Source organism: Anser cygnoides, chromosome 15 (genome assembly GCF_040182565.1).
Source record: "Anser cygnoides isolate HZ-2024a breed goose chromosome 15, Taihu_goose_T2T_genome, whole genome shotgun sequence".
NCBI classification, from domain to species: Eukaryota; Metazoa; Chordata; class Aves; order Anseriformes; family Anatidae; genus Anser; species Anser cygnoides.
This window is the reverse complement of record NC_089887.1, coordinates 1731500-1759319: the sequence shown is the minus strand read 5'-3', so window position 1 is coordinate 1759319 and position 27820 is coordinate 1731500. Positions and strand designations below refer to the sequence as shown.

The 27820-nt window shown below is 58.7% G+C and overlaps 5 protein-coding genes and 1 non-coding gene across 7 annotated transcripts; 3 read left to right on the top strand and 3 right to left on the bottom strand.

Moving 5' to 3' along the window:
* Positions 1–321: 321 nt before the first annotated feature.
* On the bottom strand, positions 322–3098 carry MSRB1 (methionine sulfoxide reductase B1). The gene is made up of 4 exons (XM_066977728.1): positions 2973–3098; positions 2469–2611; positions 2251–2365; positions 322–1656 (listed from the first exon to the last, which is right to left on the bottom strand). Exons 1-4 carry the CDS (start codon positions 3025–3027, stop codon positions 1625–1627), a joined length of 345 nt encoding a protein of 114 aa, XP_066833829.1. The 5' UTR covers positions 3028–3098; the 3' UTR covers positions 322–1624.
* Positions 3099–4737: 1639 nt separating this feature from the next.
* LOC106032142 (testis-expressed protein 2-like) lies at positions 4738–12107 on the top strand. Its single transcript, XM_048064792.2, is given in 13 exon segments — positions 4738–6411; positions 7172–7809; positions 7811–8041; positions 8158–8358; positions 8443–8746; positions 9024–9241; positions 9447–9593; positions 9714–9813; positions 9983–10115; positions 10221–10358; positions 10558–10770; positions 10882–11002; positions 11465–12107. Coding segments are annotated over 12 exon segments (2553 nt in total). The 5' UTR covers positions 4738–6411; positions 7172–7188; the 3' UTR covers positions 11591–12107.
* Positions 12108–12630: 523 nt separating this feature from the next.
* On the bottom strand, positions 12631–21444 carry RPL3L (ribosomal protein L3 like). Of its 2 annotated transcripts, none has more exons than XM_048064827.2 (10): positions 21412–21444; positions 19627–19819; positions 18857–19025; positions 17837–17972; positions 16658–16844; positions 15979–16139; positions 15615–15716; positions 14880–14975; positions 14254–14373; positions 12631–12747 (listed from the first exon to the last, which is right to left on the bottom strand). In XM_048064827.2, exons 1-10 carry the CDS (start codon positions 21427–21429, stop codon positions 12691–12693), a joined length of 1239 nt encoding a protein of 412 aa, XP_047920784.1. In that variant the 5' UTR covers positions 21430–21444; the 3' UTR covers positions 12631–12690. The 2 variants fall into 2 exon arrangements, with proteins under 2 accessions (XP_047920784.1, XP_066833586.1); XM_066977485.1 differs by lacking the exon at positions 21412–21444 and adding an exon at positions 20689–20832.
* Positions 21445–21455: 11 nt separating this feature from the next.
* On the top strand, positions 21456–23127 carry NDUFB10 (NADH:ubiquinone oxidoreductase subunit B10). The gene is made up of 4 exons (XM_048064849.2): positions 21456–21666; positions 21915–22053; positions 22408–22547; positions 22921–23127. Exons 1-4 carry the CDS (start codon positions 21519–21521, stop codon positions 23016–23018), a joined length of 525 nt encoding a protein of 174 aa, XP_047920806.1. The 5' UTR covers positions 21456–21518; the 3' UTR covers positions 23019–23127.
* A 442-nt stretch (positions 23128–23569) lies between these two features.
* RPS2 (ribosomal protein S2) lies at positions 23570–26733 on the bottom strand. The gene is made up of 7 exons (XM_013174975.3): positions 26526–26733; positions 26259–26348; positions 25724–25831; positions 24985–25158; positions 24746–24905; positions 24166–24257; positions 23570–23693 (listed from the first exon to the last, which is right to left on the bottom strand). The coding sequence occupies exons 1-7, from the start codon at positions 26679–26681 to the stop codon at positions 23613–23615; spliced, it is 861 nt and encodes a 286-aa protein (XP_013030429.2). The 5' UTR covers positions 26682–26733; the 3' UTR covers positions 23570–23612.
* Positions 26734–27291: 558 nt separating this feature from the next.
* On the top strand, positions 27292–27418 carry LOC125183301 (small nucleolar RNA ACA64). Its single transcript, XR_007165097.2, has one exon. It is a non-coding gene; the product is annotated as a small nucleolar RNA ACA64 (small nucleolar RNA).
* The last annotated feature ends 402 nt before the right edge of the window (positions 27419–27820 follow it).

The following is a 27820-nucleotide window of genomic DNA, read 5'->3' as shown; positions in this document are numbered from 1 at the left end:
ACCCACCCCGGCCTCAGGGGGCCCACCCCGGCTGCGGACCCCGCAGCAGGCCGGCTGCCCGGCTGCTCCGTGCTGCACCTCAGCCACCAGCCCTGCACCCCTGGGACACCGGGGGCAACCCATTCCCAGGTCGCTGCCAGGCCTCCAGAGGGGCCAAGCTCTGCCCACACGTGTCCATGCTTCGCTCGTGTCCCGGGCCTGCCTTACCCGGAGCCTCCCCATCCTTGGGACCACCTCCAAGAAATCCCCCAGAGAGGAAGCCTAGGGTGGGCTCCCCAGGCACCAGCAGAAATGCTTTTAAAGGACAAAATAAGAAGGCTATTTCTCTGACACAGTGAATCAATGGTTTATTTTCAGTGTTCGAAGAGGTACGAGATGAGCAGTGAGCTCCAGGGAACGAGCTGGCACATTGCTCTTGTGGCCGGTGCCGTTCCCTCTAGCCCAAGAGGCCTGAGGAGGCACAAAGCACATGGATAAAAGCCCCCAAAGTGCCCTGAGCGCAGCCGAACCGTAACGCTGCGGCGTGGCTGCACCACCCCGCTCACGTGCTGCACCAGTTACACCACTAGACCCATGGGTCAAAGGTTTGCTGTACCCAGAAACCCTGCTGTATTGATTCCAAAGAGGAGGATTTGGTTTCTGGGCAGTGAGCAAAGTGGGACAGTGAGGGAAGGCCACGAATCAGACCCTGAATTAAAGAGAAATCAGTATCAGAGCCCTTCTGAGTGCAGAGAGAACGCAAACGTGACTCCTAAAGCCTGAGTTGTGCAAGGTGCAGTCAGTGAGCCTGGTTCTGGCCTCCCTTACAGCAGCGTAAAGCAAGGAGGAACCGTTAACACCACGAGGGTTACAACACAGTAATAACAGGTCTGCCGCGAGGCAGAGCCAGAGCCAGGCCCAGAGGACACAGCAAATGCAGAACCACCGCTGCTGCCTGCAAGGTGGGTCAAGGGGTAAAACACCTGGGTGTTGTCCAGCAGGGTCATAAGAACATCCTTGCCCCAGCATCCTGGAAGGGTTTACAGAGGGCAATTCATACCATGATCCCAGCCCAGAATAGCACCAGAGATTAACCCAGGCTCTGCTCCCCGCTAATCCAGCGCCGCCCCCCCCCCCCCCCGAGATGTCAGCGGAGCGGCTCTGGGTGGCAGCGGTGGCAAGGCAGAGCCTGCCCGTCTTGGCCACGGCGCTGAGGCAGCCCCGGCTCTGCTGGTGACCAGCAGAACTGCCCCAGCGGAGTAGGGCTGCAGGCACGCGTGCTGCTGCGGTGGGCAAAGCAGAAAGGACTCAGCGGCAGCTGCTGGCAGAGGCAGGGATGTCTGGGGGAAGAGATGGTCGGGGAGGGAAAAAGGGAAGGTAAAATGAAGAGCTGCAGCCTTCAGCTCAATCTGTGCAAAATAACCTCAGGCACGGGTCATACAACCCGGCCCCCAGCAAGTGCAGTGCAGCCACAGCCCCCCCTCCCCTCCCAGCTCCCTCCCAGCACCCAGAATGGGAACGCCTCGGAGCATGGAGCCGGCCCGGGGGAACCAGGAGCTTTGTCAGGGGGCCTCTTGCTCCCAGTGCACCCCAAGATGTGAACACAGGATCAGCCCCCAGCAGCATGTCGTGTAGAGCAGCTCGCTTACTTCTCCTTTGGGTCCTTGTCTGCTTTGCCTGGAAGAGGGGGAGGAAAGAAATCAGAGCCCTTATGTCTTCCTCCAGACCCCCCAGCCCAGTTTATAGTTACTTTGCTACACACAGCTAGTGATTCACAAGGATCGCAGTCGGATAATCAGAACAGCAAGACATGGCTGGGGTACTGCCCCGAGGTCAGACACTGCCTCCCAAAGCCTTTTTCTGACATTGGGGAAGCAAACTACACAATAACCACAGGAGAAAGAAGAATTGGCCTTCCCCTACCATAAAGTAGAGGCAACGTTCAGACCTCACACGTGACTACTGTGGGGAACGAGCCAGCAAGCTCAGCGCCATCCTGCCCTGGCTCTGCACTGCCAGCAGAAAGCCTCCACGGTTCAGCTGCTCCCCTGACACACGGGGACCTGGGGCACCTCCAGCACGCCCCACGTTCCACCGTGCAAGTTCAGAGAGCCCCCAGAGAGCCACCCACAGACCAGGCTGAGGCGTGTGGGATTTGCTGGGGGCCTGGGTGGCTCCGGGCTTACCACATCCCTCACCGTGCAGCCAGGCTGGCAGCGGCCCCCAAATAACCACGAGGACGGAGCCAGCCCGGTGAGGCGCAGCCCTTACCTTTCGGGATAAATTTCAGCGAGCTGCTGAATATTCAGAAACGGGACTGCCCCCTCTTGGGCCCATCATTGAGGAACTCGTGGCCCAGCCCGTTGCCGCACTTGCCACAGGACACCTGGCAACACAGGGAGGGGGTCACAAGGGGCCCTTCTCAGCACGGGCCCTGCTATGAGAAAGGGGCTTTTTTTGCCCCTTCCCGAGAGTTTCGTAACCGTCACCTTGAAGGCCCCCGGGCGCTCCTTGCGCTTGGCCACGCTGTCCTCGTGGATGGTCTCGGTGAAGGCCGGCCAGGGCGAGGAGTGCTCGTACTTGGCGCGGCTGGAGAACAGCTCGTAGCCGCACCGGGCGCACGCGTAGATGCCTGGGGGGGTGGATGGCAGGGGGGGTGCTCAGCGCTGAGACCCCCGAGCAGCCCCGGGGCCGTGTCAGCTGCCCCGGGACACCCGCGCACTTGGGCTCTACCCCTCGGTGCAGCCGACAGCACAGGGCCGGGCACCGAGAGGGAGCTTTGGGCTCGCCCCCGGCCCAGCACCCCCGGACCCTCCAGCCTCCCCCCGACCCGAAGCGGGACCTCCCCGGGCCCAGCCCCGCAGGATGGGAGCCCCCCGGCCGCGCCGTACCCCCCCGAATCCCTTTACATGCGGCCCCCCCGACCCCTCCAGCCTCCCCCCGACCCCTCCAGCCTCCCCCCAGCCCCCCGGGTCGCCCCCGGCCGCGCTCACCCGGCTCGAAGTGGTCGCGGAACGCCTCGCCCCCCAGGAAGGCGCAGAACGACATGGCGGAACCCCCTCCGCCGCCCCGCCCGCCGCCCCGCCCACTGCCACACCCACTGCCCCGCCCCCTGACCACGCCCCCCTGACCACGCCCCTGACCACGCCCCCTCCCGGTGCCCCGCCCCCTGACGCCCCGCCCCCTTGCCCCGCCCCGCCTCAGGCCCCGCCCCCTCCGCCCGCCCCGTGCCGCTGCAGCCGCCGCGGAGCTCCGGGGCCACCGGGGGGGGGGGGTCCCACCGGGGGGGGGGGGGTCCCACCGGGGGGGGGTCTCCCCCGGTGCCCGCCGCTCCCCCCGCCCCGTCCCGCGGTGTTGGGGTTTTTTGGGGCCGCCCCGGTGCTGCGGGCCCGGCCCTGTTCCCAGGCGTGCTCCCGGGCCCGGCCCCCAGCCCCCCCCCCCGGGGCCGCGAAGCCCCGGGAGAGGGGAGGGGGCGGCTCCTGCCGGGGCTCCGCCGCGCCGCCCGCAGCGGCCCCGGGCGGGCTCAGGACGGGGGTCCCGGCTGTGCCCCCCCCCCCCCCGCACCGCCCGCGCCGCACCGGGGCCGGCTGAGCCGAACGGAGCCGGCCCCGAGACCGGCCCCGGGGCGGAGCTCGGCGGGGCGGAGCGGGGCCCGGCGCGGTCCTGCGGATGCTCCGGCACCGGGAGCGGGGCGAGCTCCGGCCCCGCACCGGGCACCCAGACCCCGCACCGGGACCAGAGCCGAGCCCTCACCTCCGGCACCGGCCCCGCCACCGGCATCAGCCCTTCGGTACCGGCACCGGCGCTGCCCCCCGCCCGCCCCCTCTCCCGGCACCGGCCCCGATCTCCCCCGGTACCGGCACCAGCCCGGCCCCCCGGCCCCAGGACCGACCCTTCCCGGCAGTCCGGGCCAGGTACGGGCGCTGCGGGAGCGGGGCCCCGCAGGGATCGGTCGGGGGCAGCCCCGGTGCCCGGAGCGGTGCCCGGAGGCCGGGCAGCGATCGGCACGGGGCTGGGGGCTGGGGGCTCCCCCGTGCGATGGGGCTCGGCGAGCGGCTCCGGGGAGGGCTTGGGCCAGAGCGGAGGGGACGGGGGTCAGGGGGACGGGGGTCAGGGGGACGGGGGTCAGGGGGACGGGGGGTCAGGGGGACGGGGGGACAGGCACCCCCGGGGAGCCCTGCACGCTGCCGGAGGGGTGCGGGACACGCTGCGGGCGCCACGGGGCAGAAAGCGGGGGGTCGCCGTGGGCTGCAGGCTCAGCGGGGGCGGCGGTCCGTCCCGCCACCCCAGGAGCGGGGGGGCGAAGGGACACCCAGGTTCCAGCAGCCCCTGTGGGGACCGTCCCTGCTGGGCCTGGGTCTGTGGGGTTGGCGTGGAGAGGGGGTGTGGGATGTGAGCTGTGTCCCCCCCGTGGGGTACGTGGAGCGCGGGGGCTCCCGGAGAAGGAGGCGGCGGCGGCCCGGCGTGCTGCAAGGTAACGGCTTTGCTGTGAAGGTGAACCGCAGGCAGCGGGAGCCAGCCGGCTCCTTGGCAGGCCGGGGGGGGGCGACGAGCTTCTTCTCCTTCAGGAACACCAGGCAGCACCACGAGGCTCTTTGCCACTCGCTTCACCCGAGGACTCCGGGACGACGCAGGCTGCGGGCTCTCGCTCAGATCGCGCCTTCCTCGGTGCGAGAGTGGAAAAAAAAGCTGGGGCCCTTCAGGCACACGTGGGTGACCGTCCCACGGAGCTGCAGGAGCCCTGAGGCCCGGAGCGCTTAGAGGGGCTCCGGTCCCTCCTGCCGGCGACACGTCCACGTCCCGCAGCCCGGAGCAGAGCCCGGGGCTGCTGTCGGGGGGGCTGCAGCTGCCCGGCACGTGGAGCTCCCCGCGCCGGGCCACTGCTCCTGCCCTCTGGATGCTGCCGTTTTAAATTAGGTCAGGCGTGCGTCGCGGGCTCAGCCGCGCTCCCGCTCGAGCCCAGGGGATTGATGGCTCGTGGCAGGCGCAGGGAGGACGAGCCTGGGGCTGGGGCGGCGGGGAGCCGAGGGCGCTCCGTGGGGCTGTGCGGGGAGCGGGCGCCGTGCGGCCGTGAAGGTGCCTCTCCTGATCCGCCGAGACCAAACGAGTGGGGCACCAGGGAGGGCTCCCAGCAGGCTGACCCACCGCATACACGTTCCAGGCGCAGGTTTTCAGCCAGCCTAAAGCAGGCAGGCTCCGGGAGCAGCCGCGGCAGCCCCCGGGACCCTGCGTGGCGGCAGCATCGCCCACCCAGCCCCTGTTCTGCTAGCTGAAGCCTTTTCAGGAGGTGAAGCCGTGCCTGCACTAAAAGCTCTCGGTTTTTGCCTAGAAGCAGTCTGCGTTTGTCAGATGGCGGTACGCAGAAAATTTATGTCCTTAGGTTGCAGCGAGACTTTCTTCAAAGCCCTGCGCTCCTTAATCACAGGATAATGCAGGGAGCTCTCCAGCTACAGCACTCGTAACCACAGCAATTTGGTTTCTGCAGCGGTATGTTGTGAAGATAATTAGACGAGGGATTTCCAACTTGTTTGGCTGGGTGATAAAAACCTCTCTGAGAGGAGGCAGAGCTCTGCCACAATCCCCGCTAGCGGTGCCAGCCCGCCTCCAGCAGCCACCGGCAGCTCTCATTAGCTGCAGAGGGCTGCTGGAGATTAATTTTTCAATTAACTCTCCTTGTTTTTACATCAAAAGCAAACACCATTTTGGCAATGGCCCACCTGGGAGGGTGTAGGTATCATTCGTTGGCGGGAGCCAGCGCCGGGCAGCGAAGCACGGCAGGAGCACTTTTGCTGCCTTGTGTGAAGGGGGTGTTCAATGGGGAGGTGCTCGGGGACACCGCCCTGTCCAGGCTGCGCTTGTGTCTCCTTCTGCACCACGTCAAGTCAGGATCCTGCACCTGAGCCAGGAAGAGAGAAATCAGAAGACTCCGAAGCTGTCTCCAGAGACACCTCTAGGCTCAATATTTGCTTTCTGAGCCCTAAACCATCACCGAGACCTTCACCGGGGCTGCCCTGCACAGAGCCCCCAGTGCTCTGTCTCAGGGTGGCCCCGCTGTGGCACCCACAGGTCTGTCCCCCCGCTCCGCACCCCGCCGGCCACCCCCGCTCCCCAGAGGTGGCTGCGTCTCAGCAGCGTACGCGTAGCCCCCGCTGTACTTGCTGTCCCTGCCAGATGAAAACTCCCATATAAACCCAGGCTATTATTATCTCAGTCTTCCACTCTGCTAATGGTCTCTCAGGAAACAGACTTTTTCTTTTCCCTTTTCTTTTTTTTTTTTTTTTTTAATTTTAAGCTTTTAAAACCCAGGAATACCGGAGCTGAGGTAACCAAACACCAGGCATGGCGCAGCGGAGCACCGAGCCCGTGCCACGCGCAGGGGAGCTGCTGAGCCCCTGAGCCAACGGGGCCACGGATCAGCACCGGGGCTTTCTGGTAGGCACGGCCATGGCTGGGGGGGGGGCACGGACAGCACTGGGGACAGCTGTGGCACCGGGGACAGCTGTGGCACTGAGCCACCAGGCTCAGGGTGCGTTGGGGGTGCCGGAGCCCTGGGTGGTGCCAGCCTGGTGCTGGGTTTGCCGAGTAAATGCGAGGAGCGCGCCCTTGAGAGGGGGCAGATCCTGCCTGAGCATCGCTGCAGGTGAGGGAAGGTGCTCCCCAGCACCGCTCCCCGTGGGCTGCCAGCCCCAGGACCTGCTGTGATCTCTCCCTTCCCCCCCCAGACCGGGGCATCCCCCCAGATTATTTGGGGTTAACAGTTGGCGCGTGTAAATCAGGAGCAAAGCAAAAGCCGCGAAGCATGAGATTACATAAATGGAGCTGGAGGCAGCTGCGACGCAGCCTGTAATTAATTCGTGGTAGGAAAGTGCTTTGAAGATCCCGGGTGAGGCGCATCCCAGGCACGAGGCAGCCCGAGGGGCAGCACCCACCTGCAGCCGGGACCTGCTCAGCCCCGCTCCTGCCGTGGGGATGCTGTGAGAGGAGGGGTGGGGGTGGAGGACGAGCTCCCCGTGCTCAGCCCCATGTTCTAGGTGCTGGGCTCGGCCCCACGATGGTCCTGAGAGCCTGGCCTGCAGCTGCCATCCTTCCTCCTGACACCACGCACACGCTCAGGGGTTCAGGCAGCCCCGCGCCTGTTGCTGTGCCTCGACGTGGCGCCAGGCTGAGCTGCTCCCTCCCGTTCCCTCGGCAGCACCGGCACCGCCGGCGATGCGCGCGATGGCAGAGCAGGCTGTGGCAGCAGCGGACGCCTCCCCAACCCTGGCACCATCCCCAGGCTCTCCTTGGCACAGGGACACCGATGGGACGAAGTCTCATCCCGCCAGCACCAGGGAGGACAGCGGCTGCGGGATCGTTTTCCCCATGGACGGGGACACGAAGCTTCTCCCTTCGCCCCAGCCCGCGGGGATGCTCCTGGCCGACATCCCGCGGGGGCCGCAGCCACGGCTGAGCCTGGCCAAATCCCGCACGGCCCCGTCCTCGCCCAGCGTCTCCCCGTCGGAGAGCCGCGCCGCCCTGCTCCGGCTGCGGGAGGCCAAGCTGGAGGACACCAAGAGGAGGCTGTCGGAGGCCGTGCAGGAGCCCCTCAGCCGGCTGAGCCGGCTCATGGCCGAGGAGAGCAGCCCCACGGCACGGGGGAAGGCAGGGGGCAGCCCCAGGCGAGGGGAGCCGGGGGGCCGAGGGGCTGGGGGCCGCCGGGTGCGGGACTGGAGCCCCTGGGAGCCCAGCCTGAACTGCCGCTATGAGATCTGCTCCTACGGGGACGTCATCCAGGTGGTGGAGGTCGTGCAGCAGGAGGCCGAGCCCCCGGAGCAGCCGCCAGCAGCCCGGCCGGGGGGGTTCGGTGCCGGGCAGGGCCCTGGCCTGCATCGCGCTCCTCGCCTACGGCTACTTGGTCCTGCCGCTGCCGCCCTACGCCGCCGGCCTCTGCCTGGGGCTCACCTGCGGGCTGCTGCTGGGCTTCCTCGCCGTCCTGCTCCTCCTGCTGAAGCCTCCGCCGCCGCGGGGCCGCCTGCGCCCTGAGCTGCTCCCGGGGGGCCCGCGGGGAGCCCATGGCCTCCAGGTAGGAGAGGGACGGCCACGGGCACTGGGTGCTGCAGGCTGGGTGCTAGGAGCCGAGTGCTGGGGCTGCCCAAACCTGCACAGCACCACGGAGCAGCCAGATCCTCTCCCCTCCAGGGCTGGCTGAACCAGCTGCACGTCTACGACCCCGAGCTCTACCACCCATCGCTCACGCACTCGGTGCTGGCCACTCTGGATGGGGCCACCCTCAAGCTCTCCTACCCCAAGAACAACATCCCGCGCAGGGCCACCTTCGCGGAGGAAATCCTCGATGCCACCTTCATCGGCCATCGCTGCTACGACATGACCGATGCCAAGGTGACTGCGGAGCTGCCCCTGGGACTGGGGGGCTCTACCCTCGCAGGGACCCCCAGCGCCTCACGGCCACTCTCGGTGTTGCAGGTCTTCCTCTGCCCCCCCTGCCTAGCCCGAAAGCGGCTGTGGAACAAGAAATACCCCATCTGCATCCTCTTCCCGGACCGCGCAGACACGGAGCACAGGAGCAGTGATGAACATGGCACAGAGCTGCAGGGGGACGAAGGGACGAAGAAGCCGCAGGTGCCCATCCAGGACGTCCCGGGGGACTGCAGGGAAAGGTGCCTGTACCTCTTCGGACGGACGGGGAGGGAGAAGGAGGAGTGGTACCAGCACCTCCTGCGAGCCTGCCACGGGACCCCGAGCAGCAGCCGCGGTGAAGCCAGGCCAGGTGAGATGCGGCCACTGCTCCGCACCAGGACCGAGCCAGGGCTGGGAGCTGCCCCGTTGCAGGAGGACAGGCTCTGGGTAGGCAGCGGGGAGCGGGGAGGGAGGTGGAGGAGCTGTGACAGGGCTCACCAGCCTAGAGTTTGTGCAGCAGCAGGGGGAGCCTGGAGGATCCCCTTTCTCTGGCAGAGGGTGGGCGGCACGTCACCGCGCGTGCATTGTGGCTGGGCACCATGTCACCCCTCGCCGCAGCCAGCCCGGTCATGTCCCCGTGTCCCCAGGGATGGGACCAGCTCCACAGAGCGCTGCCAGCAGCAGTGGAGGGAGCACCGAGGACATCCCCTCTGCCGTCAGACCCAAGGACCTGGCTGGAAATGTCCGACAGAAGATTTTTCTGGATTACAGCACCTACATGGCCCGATTCGTGCCAGCAGAGGCGGGGGGCAGCCCGGAGCAGAGCCCCCCTCACAGCGTGCTGAGCAGCCCCGTGCCCGTGAAGGTGAGTGGGGCAGATCCAGCCCTCGGAGCCGACCAGGCTGAGCAGAGGCCATGAACCACAGGCGCTGCTGCCTCCCGGCCCCGTTGTTCATCTCCTCCCTCCCAGCACCACGGTTTGAGCGGCCGAGCCGCGGTGCTGGGGAGCAGAGCCCCAGCCTGCAGGTCCCACCCTGCTCCAGGCGCTCGTGGCTTCTCCCCATCCGCAGCTCGGCGAGGACGCGGCCAGGCGCGGCGAGGGGTGCACGGCCTGGGTGAACGCGCTGGTGGGGCGCATCTTCTGGGACTTCCTCCGGGAGCGGTACTGGGCCGAGCAGGTGGCCAGCAAGATCCAGAAGAAGTTAAGCAAGATCAAGGTGAGAAGCACGAACGGCCCTGGTGTCACGGGAGATGGCAGCACCAAGGGGCGCCCCGTCCTGTCCCGACGGTGGGTGCCAGGCTGTGGTGACGATCCCCGTGTGGTTTCCTTCCATCAGCTCCCGTATTTCATGAACGAGCTGACACTGACGGAGCTGGACATGGGCACGTCCATCCCCTCCATCCTCAGCACCTCCAAGCCCACCATCAACGACCGAGGTACGAACCCTGCAGCCTCGCAGAGCGGCAGGGATGCCAGGGCTGGCTCCACAGCAGCTGTTATTGAGGTGCCAGCCCCGTCCCCAAAGCAGGGAGGTTTTGGTGGGCACGGGAGCAGCCCTCAGCCCCTGTGGCACTGACAGGGGCTCGCCCCTTCCCTCCCCGGCAGGGCTCTGGGTGGACATGGAGGTCACCTACAGCGGCTCCTTGCAGATGACCCTTGAGACGAAGATGAACCTCTGCAAGCTGGGGAAGGAGGGTGCTGCAGAGGACAGCGGCCCGGCGGAGGCAGGAGGAGAGGGGTAAGGTGACCGTGCATGGCTGGGTGGCATCCGCATCCTCCCACCTGAGCGAGGCGAGAGGGTGCTGGTGCCAGGGCACCCACTGATGCAGCCCGGGGCTCACAGGGCCAGGCCTCGGCTGATCCTGCTGGCAGACAGCGACGCGGAGTCGTCCAGCGCCGGCTCCTCCGACGAGGAGGACATCGCTGCTGCAGAGCCCGCAGGAGCCCTGGGAGAGCGGGTGCCCCCGCCTGGCACCGAGGGGTGAGGGGCTGCTCAGGGCTGGGGGCAGAAAGGGAGGTGCTGGGGGAGGCACAGGCAGGGGCCCTGGTGCTTCGTGGCAGCCCTTGGCAAGGGTGTCCCACCCCTGGGGGGTGCTGGTGGCAGGTGGCAGGGGGCGCCGAGCCCCAGCACGGCTCCGGGTCTCACCCTGTGGCTTACTTTAAGCCCACCCTTACTTTAGCCACGTCAGCGGGAACAGCACGGGCCGGAAGATCCTGCGCTTTGTGGATAAGATCGCCAAGTCCAAGTACTTCCAGAAGGCCACCGAAAACGAGTTCATCAAAAAGAAGATCAAGGAAGTTTCCAACACGCCGCTGCTGCTGACGGTGGAGGTGCAGGAGCTGGCGGGCACCTTGGCCGTGAACGTGCCCCCGCCGCCGACGGACCGTGTCTGGTACCTGCCCTCCTTCCTCCCGGGGGGGTCCACAAGCTGGCCACGGGGGCTGTGCCACATGCATGGGACGTGATGCTTGATGCTTTCTGCTGCTGTCCTCTCCCCTCGCAGGTACAGCTTCCGTGTCCCGCCCCAGCTGGAGCTGAAGGTGCGCCCCAAGCTGGGTGAGCGGGAGGTGACGTTCCTCCATGTCACCGAGTGGATCGAGAAGAAGCTGCAGCATGAATTTCAGGTGCCTGTCCCAAAGGGCTGGGTTTGTTAAAGGGCTGAGCAAACCCTGCTGGTTTATTTTCTGCTTCTCACCTTTGAGATCTCTGGTCAAAGAACAGAAGGTGGTTCCCCATAGATGTTCGGGTACCCAAATGCCCCTAGAGAGTAACCCCTTTGACTATCCTCAAGGCACTTGTCACTGCCCTCTGCCACAACCACTCCTGAAGCCCTCCATACAGGTGAGCTGCCCAAAGATAAACTGCTCCTGCTTGTTCCTACCCAGAGATATCCGGAGCTGGTAATTCTCTAGGGCCAGGCATGGTCAGTGCTGCTGAGGGGATGGGGGCCCAGGACCTGTGCTCAGCCCTGATCTCTGCCCCAAGCTCCTGTGGCTCCTGCCACGGCCACTTCCAGGCCAGAGCATCAGCTCTCAGGTAGTGGAACTTAAAGCCACTTTCTTGTTTTTCTGGATTCCTCTTTACAGAAAATTTTGGTGATGCCGAACATGGATGATTTCATCATTCCCATCATGAACTCCGGCCTGGATCCTCAGCCACCCGCTGGGGAGCTGCCCAGGGACCTACCGGCCAAGGGAGAGAGGAGGCTCTGACGTGCAGCCCCGTGGGCAGGGCAGAGACACTGCACAGGGCTCGGGGACCTTGCTGGGACGCAGAGTTAGCTGGGGCCTGGCCACTGATAGCACCCAGTGCGACGCCGTGGGGTCTGGGCTTCTTGGTTCATCTCATCCTCAACATCCTGCTCCTGCACAGATGAGCCGCCGCCTCCAATATTGCAAGCACATGTTTGGAGCTGAACCAGACCCCGGGGAAAGGGGTTTGCTGGAGACCCAAGAACTTCATGTACCTCCCACCAGCATCTCAGGACTCCTCCTGGCCAAGGGGGCAGCTCCAGACCAGCAGAGGGCCGGGTTTTCCCCTGCCTGCTTCCCAAAGAGGGTGCAGGATGCAAAGACAGCTTCCACATTCAAGGAGTTGTGATCACCACTGACCCAAGGCATCACAACTCCAGGACACATCACACCCTTCCCGCTGGCAGCTGGGCTGCAAGGAAAACATGGGCGGGAAATGAGTCCAAAACCTGAATAAACCCGTCACTGCCCAGCCTTACCTAGCAGCCATCTTATTGCACACACGTTCCCATGGCTGGATGGATGCCACATGTGGGGTTCCTGGAGAGAAAAGCCATGGATCGTGCCTCCAGCTTGGCAGGAGAAGTGCTGGGGTGTGCACACGAGAGATGGTCAGGGGAGAGCTGGGCAGTGAGGCTGGGCAGAGGCAGGTAGCGGGGAGGCCCCGTGCTCCCAGCAGCAACTGGGCAGAAATGCTGCTTGGTACCTGCTCTGCTCTGGAAGAGGAAGGAGAGCCCTTCACCGTGGTTCAGGTGAAGATGGCAGATTGGCAGAATGATTTTTTTTTCACAGGCAGTGAAAAAAAAAAAATCATTCAAAAAGGGAGGATCCGCAGGACAGAGCAGACACTTGGCTGTCCCAGTTAATCCCCTCCATACGGGCCTGTCCCGAGCGTTACCTGCCCCATCCCCAGCTGCGAGGTGCCTCGAGGACACGCTGCTGCGCACAGGTGGCACCGAACACAGGCGGGACACTCCTCCAGAAGGAAGACAGGCAACAGGCACGGTTTGAAACCCCTTTATTGAAGGTGCCCGATTAGGAAGCCTTGTGTATCGCAGCCCTTACAACTCTTCTTGCACACCTGGCTTCCCTTTCACCAAGTGTTTCTTCTGAGGGCCCTACAAGAGAGCAGAAAGGAGAGGTCTCGCTGTTAGTGACACACAAAGATGGCTTTCAAGGCTGCGTGTGAGCTGTGTGGGGCAGAACTGCAGCTCTGGCCCCTTTCTGCTTCACAAGGCTGCCCTGGTCCCTGCTCCCCATCTGGTAGCCCTGCGCTGCCGTTCACCAGCAAGCCCTGGGGCCTCCCTAGCCACGCAGGCATCAGGAGCAGAACATCAGGGCCCTTGCACAAAGGGTTTGTTTATCAGGACCAGACATTGCCAGAGAGCAGCAGCGACCGACCTCTGAGCCAGGCCGGCCTGCACCCGAGGCATGCCGGGGGGGAGCAGTAATTGTGCTGGCGAACGCTGCCAGGAGCCCCCCATGGGGAGCAGCTCCCCGGCTGCTGTGCGAGCCCTGGACGAGGCGAGGCCTCCCGCGACCAGAGGCACAGAGACTCATCAGCCAGCTCAACGAGCCTGAGGAGTTTCTGCCAGCTAGGAAATGGGGTTTTCTTGGACCAAGCAAGTCCGAGGGAACAGGCCGCAAGAATTACTTCCGTGGCAAAATACTTCTAGCCTAATGAGAAGTTTTAGCACGTTGTATGTGGGGGAACCTCTCACCCCACGGAGAAAATGGCAAATAAAGCCTCCACAAGCAGGTAAAGCCATGGCCCGTCCCTAAGGCCCCCGCCACGGTTACTCAGGACTTAGAGCAGCAGACAAGCAGGACACGCACGTCGCTCTCGCTGCAGAACAAGCTCCTGATGCTGAGCTGAAGGAAAACGGCTTAACCTCTAAAAGAGCCCTGCAAAGACACTGCATAACCAATCCCCCTTCCGGGGCTAAGGAGGCTTAGCTAGTTTCACAGGGGATTTCTGGCTGGCAGGCAGGGAATGCGGGCAGTTGCGTTCCTTGCTGCCAGCTGAAGGCCCAGCTCACCAAGCACTTCCTCCATTTCACACTCAGACTTAGGAACCAGCCTGGTGTAGGCTGCAGAACTATTCAAGAAGCTCCATTTGTTTTGGATTTATTTAGATGATTTTTTTTTCTGCCCTGGATTTGAGAAAAATATACTGCTTGGCCTTTTTGGGAGCTTCCTGACAGAAAAATCACAAGTTTGTGGCTGAATTTGACCCAACCTTTTCCTCTTAAGAACATTAAAGTTATAAATCATTCCAAACAAATCAAAGAAGTGCACAATTACGGGTGAAAGGGACCATATGTCCAACACGGTGCCTGCCAAGGTAACTGCTTGTTTAAAACATCCCGTGGTGAATGGAAGCTGTTTGGCCATATGGTGGTGTATTATTTGCTAGCTGCCTTGTCTTGGATCACTCACACGACCATCGTGTTCTTCCTTAGCATATTATCTGCTGTGTGAGTTGAATTCATGCCTGTCTTTTATGCGAGATGGTCCTGATCACTCATTTGGCCGCTGTTATATCTAGAAGCAGATGCTTGGCTGGACTCAATCGGTTGCTTTAGCCCCAGCTGCAGCGTGGCCCGGTGCGAAGCGTAACTCACCATGAAAGCCCGCTTCTCCTGAGCTGTCTGGAAGCAGCCGTGGCCAAACTTGGACGTGGTATCAATGAATTTGAGTTCAATGGCTTCCTGAGCCCGCCGGCTGGTATGCACCAGAAGGGACTGAAAGGGAGAAGTCACAACGCGTCAGGCTTACATTTACAGAAAATCTGGATATCTGCTCTGACAGAAGCAGGGTTGAAATATCCTAGGTGCATCCATTAGATAACTATCTCCACGAAAATCTGCTTTCTCAGAGGAACACCCTGGCGCTCAGCTGGCAGGTTATGCCTTGGCTTGTAGGGCAGCTCTGAAATGATCCTGCTCTTTCATTTCCTCACAATCTGCTCATGGTCAAGGTTTCTGCCCACAGGCCCACCACCTCAAAGGCTCGCAGGTTCTGTCTCCAGAGAGAGCACATCTACACTTGCCTGCACACTGCCACTATCAGCCTAGCTGCAAATGCTCTCACCACGCACCGTGCTCGTGTGCCACATGCCCGCTGCTCCCCAGCATCAGGACCTGACCGATCTCCCTGCCAGCACCTGGGGCAGCGGCGTTCTCCCTGTGCTGAATCTGTTAGCGGAGAGCTACGGCCAGTCCCTCCCCAGCACCAGCTGCGCTCTCACCTTCCGGAGGGTGAGCACACGCTTCTTGGTGCCCACGACGCAGCCCTTCACCATGAGGAAGTCGTTGTTGACCTCCCCATAGTGGGGAAAGCCGCCCTGTGGGGAGAGGCAGAGAGGGTTGGCAGGCAGCAGAGCCGGGTGGGAGCAGGCACGACAAACTGGTGACATTTTCTAGGGAAGTAGAGGGTAGTGACCGACGGTCCTTCCAGCTAACGACGCTCTGCACCCTTCAGGACACCTGCCCAGCATCACCAGAGCCACACTGACTGCTTGATCCCAGCCAAGCAGCACCCAGTAAGAGCTGGGGAAGCAGGAACCCTGCTGGAGGATGTGGGTAAAGAGAGAGCAGAGCTGGACAGACTCCAGAGTTAGCAGATTTTACATGTAAAAGGGATTTTTTTAAGGGGATTTTTTTTAACCAAGTAACAAACATCTCTCCGTTGAATATGTTTTTTAAATGTCATTTGTACTTTTTTTTTTTTTAAACAATGGTCTCAGTTCCTGCCCAGGGTATCAGCTGGAAGTGAAATGATGGGCCTAAAAAATGCTCATAGAGATAGTTCTCCATGTCCAGAACAAGAGAAAGGGAATTACTGCATTTCCTTCAGTGGAATTCAAATAATTCCCTATGCAGCTGTGTCCAGTCAAAGAATTACTTCCCGGGCCCAGATTGCTGCAGCCAGGGCCACTTGCCGTGGGGTAACATCAGGCCACCACGGCTCTGTCACCCCTTACCAGAGGTGTAATGGTCTTTTCTGTGACATCGTAGTTCGTTGAGGCGTTGTTCTTCACCACTTTGCCATCTTCCACATGGATCCCATGGCCAATGCGGTAAATCTAAAAGAAAGGAAATGGAGACGGTGACTTTCCTGGCCCCACACTGACGTACATGGCAGGAACAACATGCTTGTCACTGAGATGTGTCCCCCTGTGATGTGCCTCTTGAGCAGGAAACAAGCACCTGCAGAGATGTGCGGAATGACAGCCCTGCAGATCTCTATGGAAACATCAGAGGAGCTCGAGGGAACTGAGGCCACTGTGCAAAGGATGGAGACAGCACAGGAAGAAGGCAGGAAGGTGCAGTGGTGCTGGGCCATACCTTCTTGTTGAGCTCCGTGCGGTGGTGGTAGCCCTTCTGGCCAGCACGAGCAATGGAGTAGCCGACCCGGGCTGGGTGCCAGGCTCCGATGCAGGCAACTTTACGCAAGCCCTTGTGTGTCTTCCTGGGGAGCTTCTTGGAGTGCCATCGGCTCGTCACCCCTGCAATTGACATTTAGGGCTGGTGTCTGAGCACTGGGGGGAGATGCGAGGGGGGGAGAGAGCCTCTTCATCCTTCTGAGGTTCTCAGAAGACACCGCGTTGGAAGGAGACCAAGAGCTGTCACCACAGCGAGGGCCCAGTGCATGCAACTGTTCTCACTTCCCATGAATCTGATCACTGTGATATGTTCCTGTGGAGCACATCCACACACACACAAACACCCACATCTCTGCACACGTGGGGCTGGTGAGAAGTGCGATGCCTTCACATCCCTGCGACACCCCTGAGCCTCCTGGGAGGGCTCTGGGCATGGCAGACAGCATGACCGATATGACGTAAAGGACACCAAGCTCTGCACATGATGGCTGAGGTAAAGAGGCTCTTTGCTACAAATTCTGCAAAAAGTTGGTGGATTCTCAGCGTGGCTCACACTCCGCTGCCCCCAACATTCCCTTATGGGCAGCATCAGCTGAGAAGGACAGAGCCAAGCCCCCGACAAGGGTCCCCCTAGTCCGTACCTTTCATCCCATGCCCCTTGGTCACGCCAATGACATCAATCATCTCATTCTGGCTGAAGACGCTGTGCACGGAGACCTGCTTCTCCAGCCTCTCACGGACCCAGTCGACCTTGTCAGCCACTGTCCCACCATTCAGCTGGATCTCCATCACATGGGCCTTCTTCTGCCGCAGGGGGAGCAGCTTCATCTGTGTTAAAACAGTGCATGAGGGCAAAATGCTGCCCCTCACCCTGTGAGCACGCGTGCAGGGCTGCAACACCCACCACCTGTGAGAGGTGCAGGGGGTGAGCAGGGATCAGCTCCCCACCACACTGTCCACCTCTTTTATGACAGTCAGGGACCTGGGTCTGCAAGCCCAGGTATCTGGGATCTTTTGGAGCCCATACCTTGTTCTTGAGCTAAATTGCTCCCATTCTTGCCAGCTAGTCCAGGGGCCAGCCAGCCCCAGCTCACCCTCATGGTAAATGCCCCACAGATGCCCATCACCAGAACACATCTGGGGCTGAACATCGTGCCAGGATCCAGCTCTGCACTACAAGCCACAGTCAGTCCGTCTCCTTTGGTCATGCTCCCTCTCTGCTTCCAGACTGAGCGATTACTTCTAGTTTCAGCCACAAGGTGCCCTCGCTCCCTCCCAGTCCCAGCTCCCCGTGCAAAGCCTCCACCAAATTCCCACAGTGGGCCTTTCTCTGAAGGCTGCACCAGCCACAAGAGAAATGAAGCCAGCTTAGCTCTGCCTCAGGCTCCGATGCAGTTGTTAACTCCAGGGATCAGTATGAAAATGGGCCCTGTGTATCCAGCAATCTGCATCTGGCAAAACTGCGTCTGCCAGTGGGTTATTTTTTTCCCCAGCACTTGACACCAGTTGCTAATTTGAGTTGATCATGAGGCCTGAGGTCCACTGCTGACACAGGGCTCACCCTGCGTTGATCTCTGGGCAGGGAGCTGTGCTGAGCCTGGCTCACACGGACAGGGCTGGTGTCAGGAGGTAGCTGGAAAGGTCAGCCAGCACCCCCCACCGTCTGCATGCTCCGTCCCACATCCCTTGACCAGCCTGTGCCTGCTCAGTCTCCTGTGACCCCACCAGGACACCCCCATGCTCCAGGCTCCCAGCCCCTAACCACGCTCTGAGGAAGACCCCGAGGCCCCCTCGCCCACTGCCCTGGGTAAGGCTCTGACCTGCGTGTGCACAATGACACGAATGACCTTGCAGTATTTTTTCATAGCTGTAAAATCCTTCTCCAGCTGCTTTTTGCCATCCTCATCCTGCCATTTTTTGCAGTACTTGGTGAAAGCCTTCTTCTTGCTCTTGTGCCTACGACAGAAGTGTTTAATAGCTATCAAGAGCTGAACAGTGAAGCATTTCTTCACCGTGCCCTGCAGACAGAACAGCACAGGGACAGATCACCTCGCCAGGCACCTTCCTGGAGGCACCAGGTACCTGCGGGTACCTGCACCATACCTGGCTGCCTGCCCCATGAGAAGGGGCTCCGAGGTAGGAAGAGGAAAGCAAATAAAGAGCTGCAAAAAGGGCTGGTAATTCAGACCCTTCTGCATGAAGAATCCAGTTGTCTCCCACTGACTGGCTCAGTGCCATCAAAATACAAGCGCAAAATCGGAGCTTAGTGGAGAAAGGAGAACAGCCTCCACCAGGGATCGGAGGCATGTAGTGGGTGGATCTGACGGCCAACAGGCACTTTTGCAGGAGACATGATTCCTATGGTTATGAAATTCGTGTTTCCATTTTCCTCTCTGCCAGTGTGGGATTTGCGGTGTTACTGTTTACAAGGGACAGGGGTCACATTCTGCATCGATATTCCCCCTGAAAAATCTGTTTTTACTCCCTTCACTTGGTACCTAAGCTCAAACATTCCAGTTTAATGGGGAGTAGATGGTTCCAACCTACACAAAGAGAAACGGACCTGCAGCACACACTGCGTATGATATCATGGAGAGTGCTAACATAGTTCAACTACTAAAATAAATTTACATATGCATATGCTGATTCCTAGCATCAAGCTGTTTGCAGTATCTCTGTGCATGACTGAATAGTTGTTTCACTCCACCCCAGAGCCAGCTGCCGGTAGCTGAGCTGTCTGCAATGGCTAGGCACCACGGAGAGCCTGGGGAAAAGGCCTGCAAGGGACTCCCCACGTGCAGGGGACCCCAGTGACCCACCGCAGCCAGGGAGGCACATACCAGTTCTTGTAGAAACGCCGTCTGCACTCATCGCTGATGTGCTCAGCAAAAACAGTCTTGAAATTCCTCAAGCCCTTTGGTGTTTCTACATATCCCACGACTCCCACCACCACCATCGGGGGGGTCTCAATGATGGTCACGGCCTCCACCTCCTCCCTCTTGGAGACCTCTGCGGGATAGCAAAGGGAAATGGAATCAGATCATCACCTGGGAGCCATCCGTGGCCTGTCCCTGTGGCCCACTCAGCAAGGAATATGCTGAGGGCAAGATCACGCTCTAGTCTCATGGCCAGCCTCAGCCCTTCCAGTCTCCCAGCACCACAAGCCCCCCAGGAGGGCCACACAGGTTCAACCACCAGGCACCCACTGGGTTAGATCCTACGGCCCAGCACACTTTTAACATCTTCTCCAGGTCGGAGGGAGCAGTACGCTGGATGCCCTGAAGTTTGGCTCCCATCCCAGGGGCATACCACAAAGTAACATTATAAACCTCCCCATCAAGGTGCTCCACAGTGCCCAGGGTCTGTCAGGTAATTAGTCTGCAGGGTCCTTCTGCCAGCAGGGTCCAACAAACCGCCAGCCACCATACTAGCGTGGGGACTTCCCCAGAACCTCCTTTATGGCCTTTGGCCATCAAAGATCTGGACAGCATTACCGGAGATAGGCTACAAGCTATGTGCTCTGCCACCTGTTTCCATGAGCAGCCTTTCCACCAACAAGCCCATGCCCTCTCCTCCTGGATGTGACCCCCCTCCTTCAGCCAAGCCTTACTGAGCCCGGGCCTGTGCACCTCCCGCAGGGTATGCGTCATGCCAGCCTTGTAGCCCAGGAAAGCTGTCAGGTGGACCGGTTTGCTGGGATCATCCTTAGGCCATGTCTTCACCTTCCCTCGGTGGCGGCGGCTTCTCTTGTGGGGGAGGAAGCCCAGGTGGCCATGCCTGGGAGCAGAGAACTTGCGGTGGGACTGCGGAGAGGAAGAACAAAGACGATCAGCCTCACTCTGCCCTGGAAGACATCAAAGGAACCAAGCCCAAAGAACAATGGAAAATCCCCCCTTTAACATAAGTGAGCACTAGAAGGATTTGGGGCTTTTCCTTCTTTCCAACCTGAGAAAAATAACTTGCAGTAGCATGGGCTTCTCTTTAAGCTTCCAGCACATGCATCAAAGAAATCAGTAAGATTCTGGACAAATGATGCAAACTAACTGAGAACTTCACCTCCCCTTTCTGCTTGAGGACTTTCAAGAAGTACATTCTTTAATAGGTCTTCTCTACTGTGACGTTAATTATAATTATTAATTGTATATTCAGAAGCACCAAAAGGGCCTGCTCACAATTCACAGGGACACGTTCAATGCTTTGTGTCATCAAGGCAAATGGCACCAAACAGGCACAACCAACAATCCAAAGAAACCAGAAAGGATGCCCAAAGGAATCAGCAATAACATGCACAGGTTAAATATTTACCTTGAAAACCAAATTAGAAGAGCTAAATACATAAACCCCAATCCCAAGGTCATGTTGTGCCAGACAGAGAAAAGCAACAGCACTTCAGAGAGACATGGACAAATTCTTACAGCACTGGCATCAAGGCAGGAAGCTAGGGGGTCACTCCAAGCACTGAGGAGTTAGATCTTAGCCTGCTGCAGCTCCCTTCTTGCTGAGCCCAGTTCCAGCACCTGGCTGCACTTTCCACCAAGCTTATTTTCCAGCCCAAGTGGAGTTACGCTGGGTCCAGCCCCACTTCAGCTGTGCTAACTTAACCAATAACCCAGCCCTGTTCGCTGTCCCTCTCCATGCAATCCCAAAGGTAGCCGTGCCGAGCTTTACAAACCATGGGATGTCTTCAGCCCAAGTCAGCAGCAGGAAGAGGCTATCGCTAAGTGCCTCCCCTGCCTAATACTTGGGATGTTTATCAGTCTGAAGACACAAATTTAGCCACTAGCTTCATTCGGTGCTATATTCATTTCATACTCAGCAAAGCTGGCAGGTTTGACTCTAACAGTTGGGATGTGGTAAAGGTCAATTGCTGGTGTCTCAGTTTACCGCTCGCCCTCCTAAACAACTTGAACGTGAATGGAATCGATCACAATGGTTCCCAGCCACGCCACAACTCAGTCAAAGCTGGGAAAGCTCCCTCGGGGCACAGCCAGTAGCCAGATTTGGTGCATTGAGCAGGCTGCTCTTGGATAAGGACAGATTAAAAATAATAATAATAATAATAAATGCATCAGCGTAGACAATAAAGACTTGGTGATTCTGCTTGGAGGTGAAGCCAACACTGCACGTGGCAGGCTCGGGGTGGAGCAGGCAGCCAGTGCCACAGCACCAAGGATGCTTACAGCATCAAGCACCGCTGACAGTGTGAACCCAGCCCCTCCAGGCTGAGGGCTGCGGCCCCAGGCCCGGCACGAAGACGCCCAGCGGAGAGACAGGACCACCTCCCATCCCAGCCGAGCTGCCCCAGCCGGCTAAAGCCCCCCCCACAACAAGCCGCCATTTCAGCAGCACGCCCACCCGCCCGAACCCCGCCGAGACTACAACTCCCAGCACGCACCGGGCTCGGGCGGAGCATGCGCAGAGCGGCGCCCTCCGACCGCCGCCGTCCGCCGGCGCTGTGTAGGGCGCCGCCATTTTGTGCGCGTCCCCGCCGCCCGCGGCACCATGGCGGAGGGCCGGGACCGCGACGTGTACACGGAGCCGTCGCCCCGCACGCCCGTGGCGGACAGGACCACGGCGGTGCCCAACCCGGTCACCTTCTTCCAGGCCTTCTTCAGCTATGTCGTCGACGCGCCCGTTACCTTCGTGCGCGGTACGGCCGGGCCGGGCCGGGCCGCCCCGGGAGCGGGGACGGGGATGAGGGAGCAGGGGGCAAAGGGCCGGGGGCACGGGGCAGGGATGGAGGGGGGCGGCGGGGGGCACCGGAGGTGCCGCGACACGGGGGGGGGGCACAGGCAAGGGCACGGCACGGGCGTTGGGACGGCTGCACCGGGACGGACACACGGACAGACAGACACGGGGACACGCTGGGACGGGGGTGCCTGACCCCTGCCGTTGCAGAGTGGATCGAGAGCCGGCAGGCCAAGAACAAATTCTACTACTACCACCAGAAGTTTCCCCGCGTGCCCGACCTGAGCGAGTGCATGGAAGGCGACCACCTCTGCTTCTTCGAGGCTGAAGCGCAGTGGAGGAGGGACAGGTACGGCACTGGGGTGCCTCTGCTGGGCAGCCACAATGCTCTGGCAGCCCCAGGGACTGCAGTGGGTGGCTGGAATTCACTCACCCAAAATCCATTTTAGTGGATTTTGGGGCATTGAATGTTTTCCTAATACACTTAAATCACACCCGCCTTCTTACAGAACATTGGCGTTCATAGTTCTGCTGTCCCCTGCACCTCGCTTAGGCTGGGCAGGGTAGCATCAGATGTCCTCCAGCAGAGGCAATGCAGGACACTAAAATCCCAGAGCTGAACTTCCACCTGGTATCATCACACCTTTCTTCAGCTCTTGTGATCATTTGGCTGTGGTTGCATTCATACTCATCTCCTGCGCAGGATGGTGGACCAGCAAATTGTGGAGATAGTCCGGGAAAGGCTCGGTGCATGCAAGCAGAGGGAAGGTCCAAACCAGTTCCAGAACTGTGCCAAAGAGATTGAGCAGCTCGCACAGGTCACCAAGGCCTACCAGGACAGATGTGAGTATGGCACCAGCCCGTGCACACCTGCTGCGGGGCTGTGACACTGCGGGGAAAGGTTCAGAACCAAGATTCATGCTTGGAATCTTATCTTTGTGATAAAAATTCCCTCTTGGTAAACGCTGCAGAGCTGGGCTTGGTGCTTAGCTGTGCTGGAGCCACTAGGCCTGGGCAGTGACATTAAATAAGCACAGCACAGAGTAGTTTGCCACTCCTGCTGCTGCCAAAGCCACCAGGTCTGTGTGCATCTGCCTCTGCACTGCAGCTTTCACTGCCCTGATGCTCAAGTGCCAGACGTTCACATGGAGCTTACTTAGTTCCTTACAGCTGAGGAACACTCTTCAGACCTTCCCTTGATTATCTTTCTTTCTAGATGGTGATCTTGGTGTCCATGGGAATGCCAGGACATGCCTGATGAAGCAGAAGCACAGGATGATCGAGGAGAGGAAGGCACAAGCAAACGCATCTTAGCTCTGGGTACAGAATGGTTAGCACCTCCTCCTTGGTGCTCATCGAATACTGTGTTACGTCTTTGAACTGTGATGCTATTGTGACCTCTACAATAAATGTACAACCCAGACATGTGCCCTACAACTAGTCTCATTCCTTGCAAAGCTATTTCCAGGTCTGCATTCATCTCTTAATTGGTTGCTGCCACACTCAGGAGGTCAGCCCCTGGCTGTGGGCACCCCAGCTGTTACCCAGCATTTCCCTGCCAGACCCCTCCCCTGCTGCCACGAAGCAACACAGTTCTGCTCTACCCAGCCCTCGTAGGGACCTCCCTCAGAGTGAAAATTGTGCTGTAGGACAGTATAAAGGCCTGTTACATTCCTTCATCTTCAGAGCTGGTTCTAGACCCTATTTAGGATTAATACATGATTAACAAGGATTAGTGTAATGTAACATTCAATTTCATTCAACAGATGTTTTGATTCCAGTCCACAGACTTAAGCCTACTCAAATCCCCAGCATAAATTTAATCCACATGCCCAACGCACCAAGCATTCAATCAAACCAATCAATTTCTTGTCCACTGATCATTTTATTGTCTTGTACAAAAACCACTTAAGTAGTTGCCACAGCAGCTGCCTGGGTTCTCTGCACTGAGACTCTGGTGTGGGTCTTCGCCAGATGATCAGTGAACTCCTGCAAAAAGAAAAAAAAAGGTTAATTTTTGTAAACCATCATCACAGCATTTTCAATACTGCATCCCTTTTCAACGAGGTGTATGCATTGGGCAGGAGGGGGTGTTCAGATACAGCTTATTTTTGAAGTGCTGAGTAACACCTCAGGCTGAGGTCCGGCCGCCTGGGGATTTCAGGCAGGAGAACAAGTCAGGGAAGAGAGGGACTGCACCTCCGCTACAGGGCTGGTAACTGCATTCAGCAGCAGGAGGCCCACAGGTACAGTTGCGTAAGGCTGGTTCACAGAATTGCTGAGGCTGGAAGGGACCTAGAGAGGCTCTGGAAATTATCTACTCAAACCCCCCATCAAGCAGGGTCAACTGGAGCAGGCTGCCCATGACCACATCCCGTCAAGTTCTGGTATCTCCAAGCAATGGACTCTAATCTGGGCAACACATTCCAGTGCCTGGCCCGCAGAAATTCTGTACTCTTACCTGGTAAGGAGACTTGGTGAACACAGTCTCTTTCCAGAGGTCAGGAGTCAGGTAACTGTAGGTCTTGGAGATGGCATCAAAGGTGGCTTTGGCTATTGACAGAAGGCAAACAGCGCACATCAGTTAGGGCAAACAGCTCCCCTGCACCCACCTATGCAGCTCCAGAAGTGTAGAATTTCAGAAGGAACAGGGAGACCATAACAGAGTCCCTCTGTTATACATTCCAAATTCAAGTTTCTTTCTCTCTCCATTTACGACAATTACACTACTTCAACCAAGTGCAACCGCGCAGATTGGGAGATTTTTTTTTTTTTTTTTTTTTTACAACAATACACATAGCATTTTATAATTAACTTCGTAGAACTACAGGATCAGCTACAGTAAGAATAAACAAGTAGCCTGCATTTCAGAAAGCACCAGCAGAAGGCTGCATTCCTGCTTGAATGCTAGAAGCACAGGAATGCTAGAGGCTTTTGATTCAACAGGCTTAAAAAATACTACAGAAATTATTTTTCTGTCATCAACAGAAAAATGGCAATACGTACACATCTAACCCATAAAGCAGCAGCCTAGCACTTACCGAAGTTGCCCAGTGTGGCGGTACAGCCCCTGGCAGAGGTATAACAGTCATCAATACCAGCCATCATCAGCAGCTTCTTGGGAACAGGGGCAGACACGATTCCTGTGCCACGGGGGGCTGGGATCAGCCGCACCAGGACAGATCCACACCGACCAGTAACCTACGCAAACACACCCAGTTACAACTCACAACACACAGCACAGCACGCAGCACTGAGACGACATACAAGTTGTTCTTACCTTGCAAGGCACAGTGTGGGGCTTGCCGATCTTGTTCCCCCAATAGCCTCGTCGTACCGGTACGATGGATAATTTAGCCAAAATGATGGCCCCACGAATAGCAGTGGCAACTTCTTTAGAACATTTCACACCAAGACCAACGTGGCCATTGTAGTCTCCAATAGCGACAAAAGCCTGCAGTTGAAGAAAAGTTGTCAGTGGTGGCTGTGCGGGAACCTTCTCTCAGACCACAATCCATCAGGGTCTGACCAAAGCTAACCCCAGGTGCGTGCTCAGCAGTTAAGTCACGGCTCATGCAAATGCGCACATTTTAAAACAACTCCCAAAACTTAAAGTTCATACGTTTTAAGCCTATTTTTCCCCCTTAAAATTTGTCCTACAGATCAGAAACAAAAAATGGGATTTAGACTCCTGCTACAGCCACAGTCATCAAAATGCCAGCAGCTTTCAAGGAGCGTTCCCTGTCCACAGGGAGGAACTCTTCACCTACCACAACCCCCAAAAGCCCAACATCACAGCAGGTGTGCAACTGGATTTCGTGCTAGGGCTGTCACAATGTAACATTTAAAGACATTAATATAGTTTTAAAATTAATATAATAACCTTAAAATTTACGGTCACATAATATTACATACTACAGAAGAATATCAAAGCATCCAGACTCATTTATCAATAGAACACCCAAAAAGCAACAACCAAAACTAAGTTTTTGATTAAAAAATACAACAGAAAAGGTTACCTTAAACCTTGTACGCTGACCAGCACGAGTCTGTTTCTGCACAGGCATGATCTTCAAAACCTCATCTTTCAGAGAAGACCCCAGGAAGAAATCAATGATCTCTGACTCCTGCAAGATTCAATCGTTTAACCCACCGCACAAAGCCACACTTTTCAACCAGACCTACATGCAACCAGCAAGGCTCCTACAAACTAAAGTCAACTACATAAGCACAATTTAGCCAATAAATACTTAAATACACAAAGCTTTGTAGGTATTAGCTTATCCTACCTTGCCAGACAGTCCAATAATATAGTTTAGTGATGGAAAAATAAAATTTCAGCTATCAGAATTATTTGACTAGGGTGCTACCATCTGCACACAATACAAAAGGCAACGCAGATTTTGCTACTCCTCGCAATAAATAAGTTCAGTCTACAACGTCTAGTGATTTGCACCTTAAATGAGCACACTTAACAACAGCTTTATAAACCTGAACTGAACTACAGAGCCGAGATTAAGATTCTACTGCTCACCAGCATTCACAAAGCCTTACCTTGATGGGAAGCGAGAAGAGATAGATCTCCTCAAGAGACTTGATCTTCATATCCTTGACCAGGCGACCAAGTTTGGTGACAGGAATCCACTACGGAGGAAAGCAACAACAACGGCTCACCAGCCGCCCCCGGAGCCAGCGCCCCGTGCCCCATCCCTCAGGAGGACACCAGGGGGTCCCCTCACACCGGCTGGGGGCCGTGCCCGCAGACTCCAGCCCTGCCGTTGCCCCCAGGCCAGCCCCCCGCAGTCCCCTTCCCGGCCTTACTTCCTTATCCTCCGCCTTGCCTCCGCGGGCTCCACGGCCTCTGCCTCGGCCTCTACCTCGGCCGCGCCCGCGGCCCCGCAGCCCGGTCCCGAAGCCTCCGCGGAAGCCCCCTCGGGCGGCTCCTGGCCCTCCCGCAGCACCGGCGTCGTCCGCCATTTGCTACAACACAAGAGAGAGGCATCTCAGCCCCAGCACCACCGCCCCAGGAGAAATGGCGGCGCGGCGAGGCGACGGGGCCGGGCCGGCACCCGATCGGCCAAGTACGGCTGCCCGCGAGCCAGCGGCGGCCCCGATGGCGGCGGATGGAGCGGACACCGCCCCGCCGCCAGGCCGCCCGCCGCCATAACAGCTGCCTTACGTGATCTCAGAATAGAAGGCCGCGGTGCGGCGCCGCCCGCTATTTATACCCAGTCAGGTCTCGCGAGAGCTCCTCCCGCCCCGCCGGCCCCGCGCGCTGAATGCTGGACGCGCCGCCGGGGGCGGGGGGGGACGGGCCGCAGGCGGCCGTGCGCATGCGCCGGGAGCGCGTGGTATAAAAGGCGCGCACGTGGGGGGGGCGCTCAGTATGAGGGGAGAGGTGAGGTGGGGTGGGAGGTTTTGTGCGTGGAGCGAGCGGTGGGGTTCTGTCTTGCTTCTTTTGTTTTTGGGTTTCTGGAGGTTTTAAGTGTGGCCTGGGGTTGTTACGTTCGTGTTGGTGTTGGGTGGCCGTGGTGGGGTTTATCGGTGAGGGGCTGGGAGGGTGCGCCTGGGTCTGGGGGTGCCTGGCACGGTCTGAAAGTCACCTCTGCTCTCCTGTGGCCCTGGTGAGGTAACTGTGCCGACAGCATGGGGAGCATTAAGCTTATTGCCCACGGCGATGATGTGTGGGGAGTGAAACCCATGTTCCTACAAGCAGCGCTACGAGAACCGCTGGGGGCTGGTTGTGCCTGCAGGCGCGGTGACACAGCCCTAGGCACCCCGCGTTTCTAGGGGGGCTGATCTGTACCTGCTGCACGGTGCCCTCTGCTCCTTCGTGAGGGAAAGCTGCTAGCAGTAGTGTAGTAGCGTCCTTATCTCTAACTTCGGTGGAGTTTTTAAATTTTATTGATGTTTTTCTTGTAGATGGTGCTTAGAAGATGGGTAATTGCATCATGGAGAGCATGATGCACACTTAAACCTGGAACGCTTTGGAGTTACTGAGGAATCCTCAGCGATATACGCGTACTTCTGGAGTTCTGTGTTTTCAATAAAGATTTAACTGCTCGAGTTCATACTGAAGTCCTCGTATTTGTACTTTGCGTAGCCCAAACAGCCCG

Coding starts and splice junctions, on each gene's coding strand:
- RPS2 (XM_013174975.3), bottom strand. CDS start 26,681: ATGGCGGACGACGCCGGTGCTGCGGGAGGGCCAGGAGCCGCCCGAGGG. Junction 25,159..25,723: donor GTCAGCGTACAAGGTTTAAG/GTAACCTTTTCT, acceptor CTTCAACTGCAG/GCTTTTGTCGCTATTGGAGA. Junction 24,906..24,984: donor CCCACACTGTGCCTTGCAAG/GTAAGAACAACT, acceptor GTGTTTGCGTAG/GTTACTGGTCGGTGTGGATC.
- NDUFB10 (XM_048064849.2), top strand. CDS start 21,519: ATGGCGGAGGGCCGGGACCGCGACGTGTACACGGAGCCGTCGCCCCGC. Junction 21,667..21,914: donor GCCCGTTACCTTCGTGCGCG/GTACGGCCGGGC, acceptor CTGCCGTTGCAG/AGTGGATCGAGAGCCGGCAG. Junction 22,054..22,407: donor GCGCAGTGGAGGAGGGACAG/GTACGGCACTGG, acceptor TCTCCTGCGCAG/GATGGTGGACCAGCAAATTG.
- RPL3L (XM_048064827.2), bottom strand. Junction 14,374..14,879: donor GTGTGCTCACCCTCCGGAAG/GTGAGAGCGCAG, acceptor TCTCCCTTTCAG/TCCCTTCTGGTGCATACCAG. Junction 12,748..14,253: donor AGGAGAAGCGGGCTTTCATG/GTGAGTTACGCT, acceptor GCTCTCTTGTAG/GGCCCTCAGAAGAAACACTT.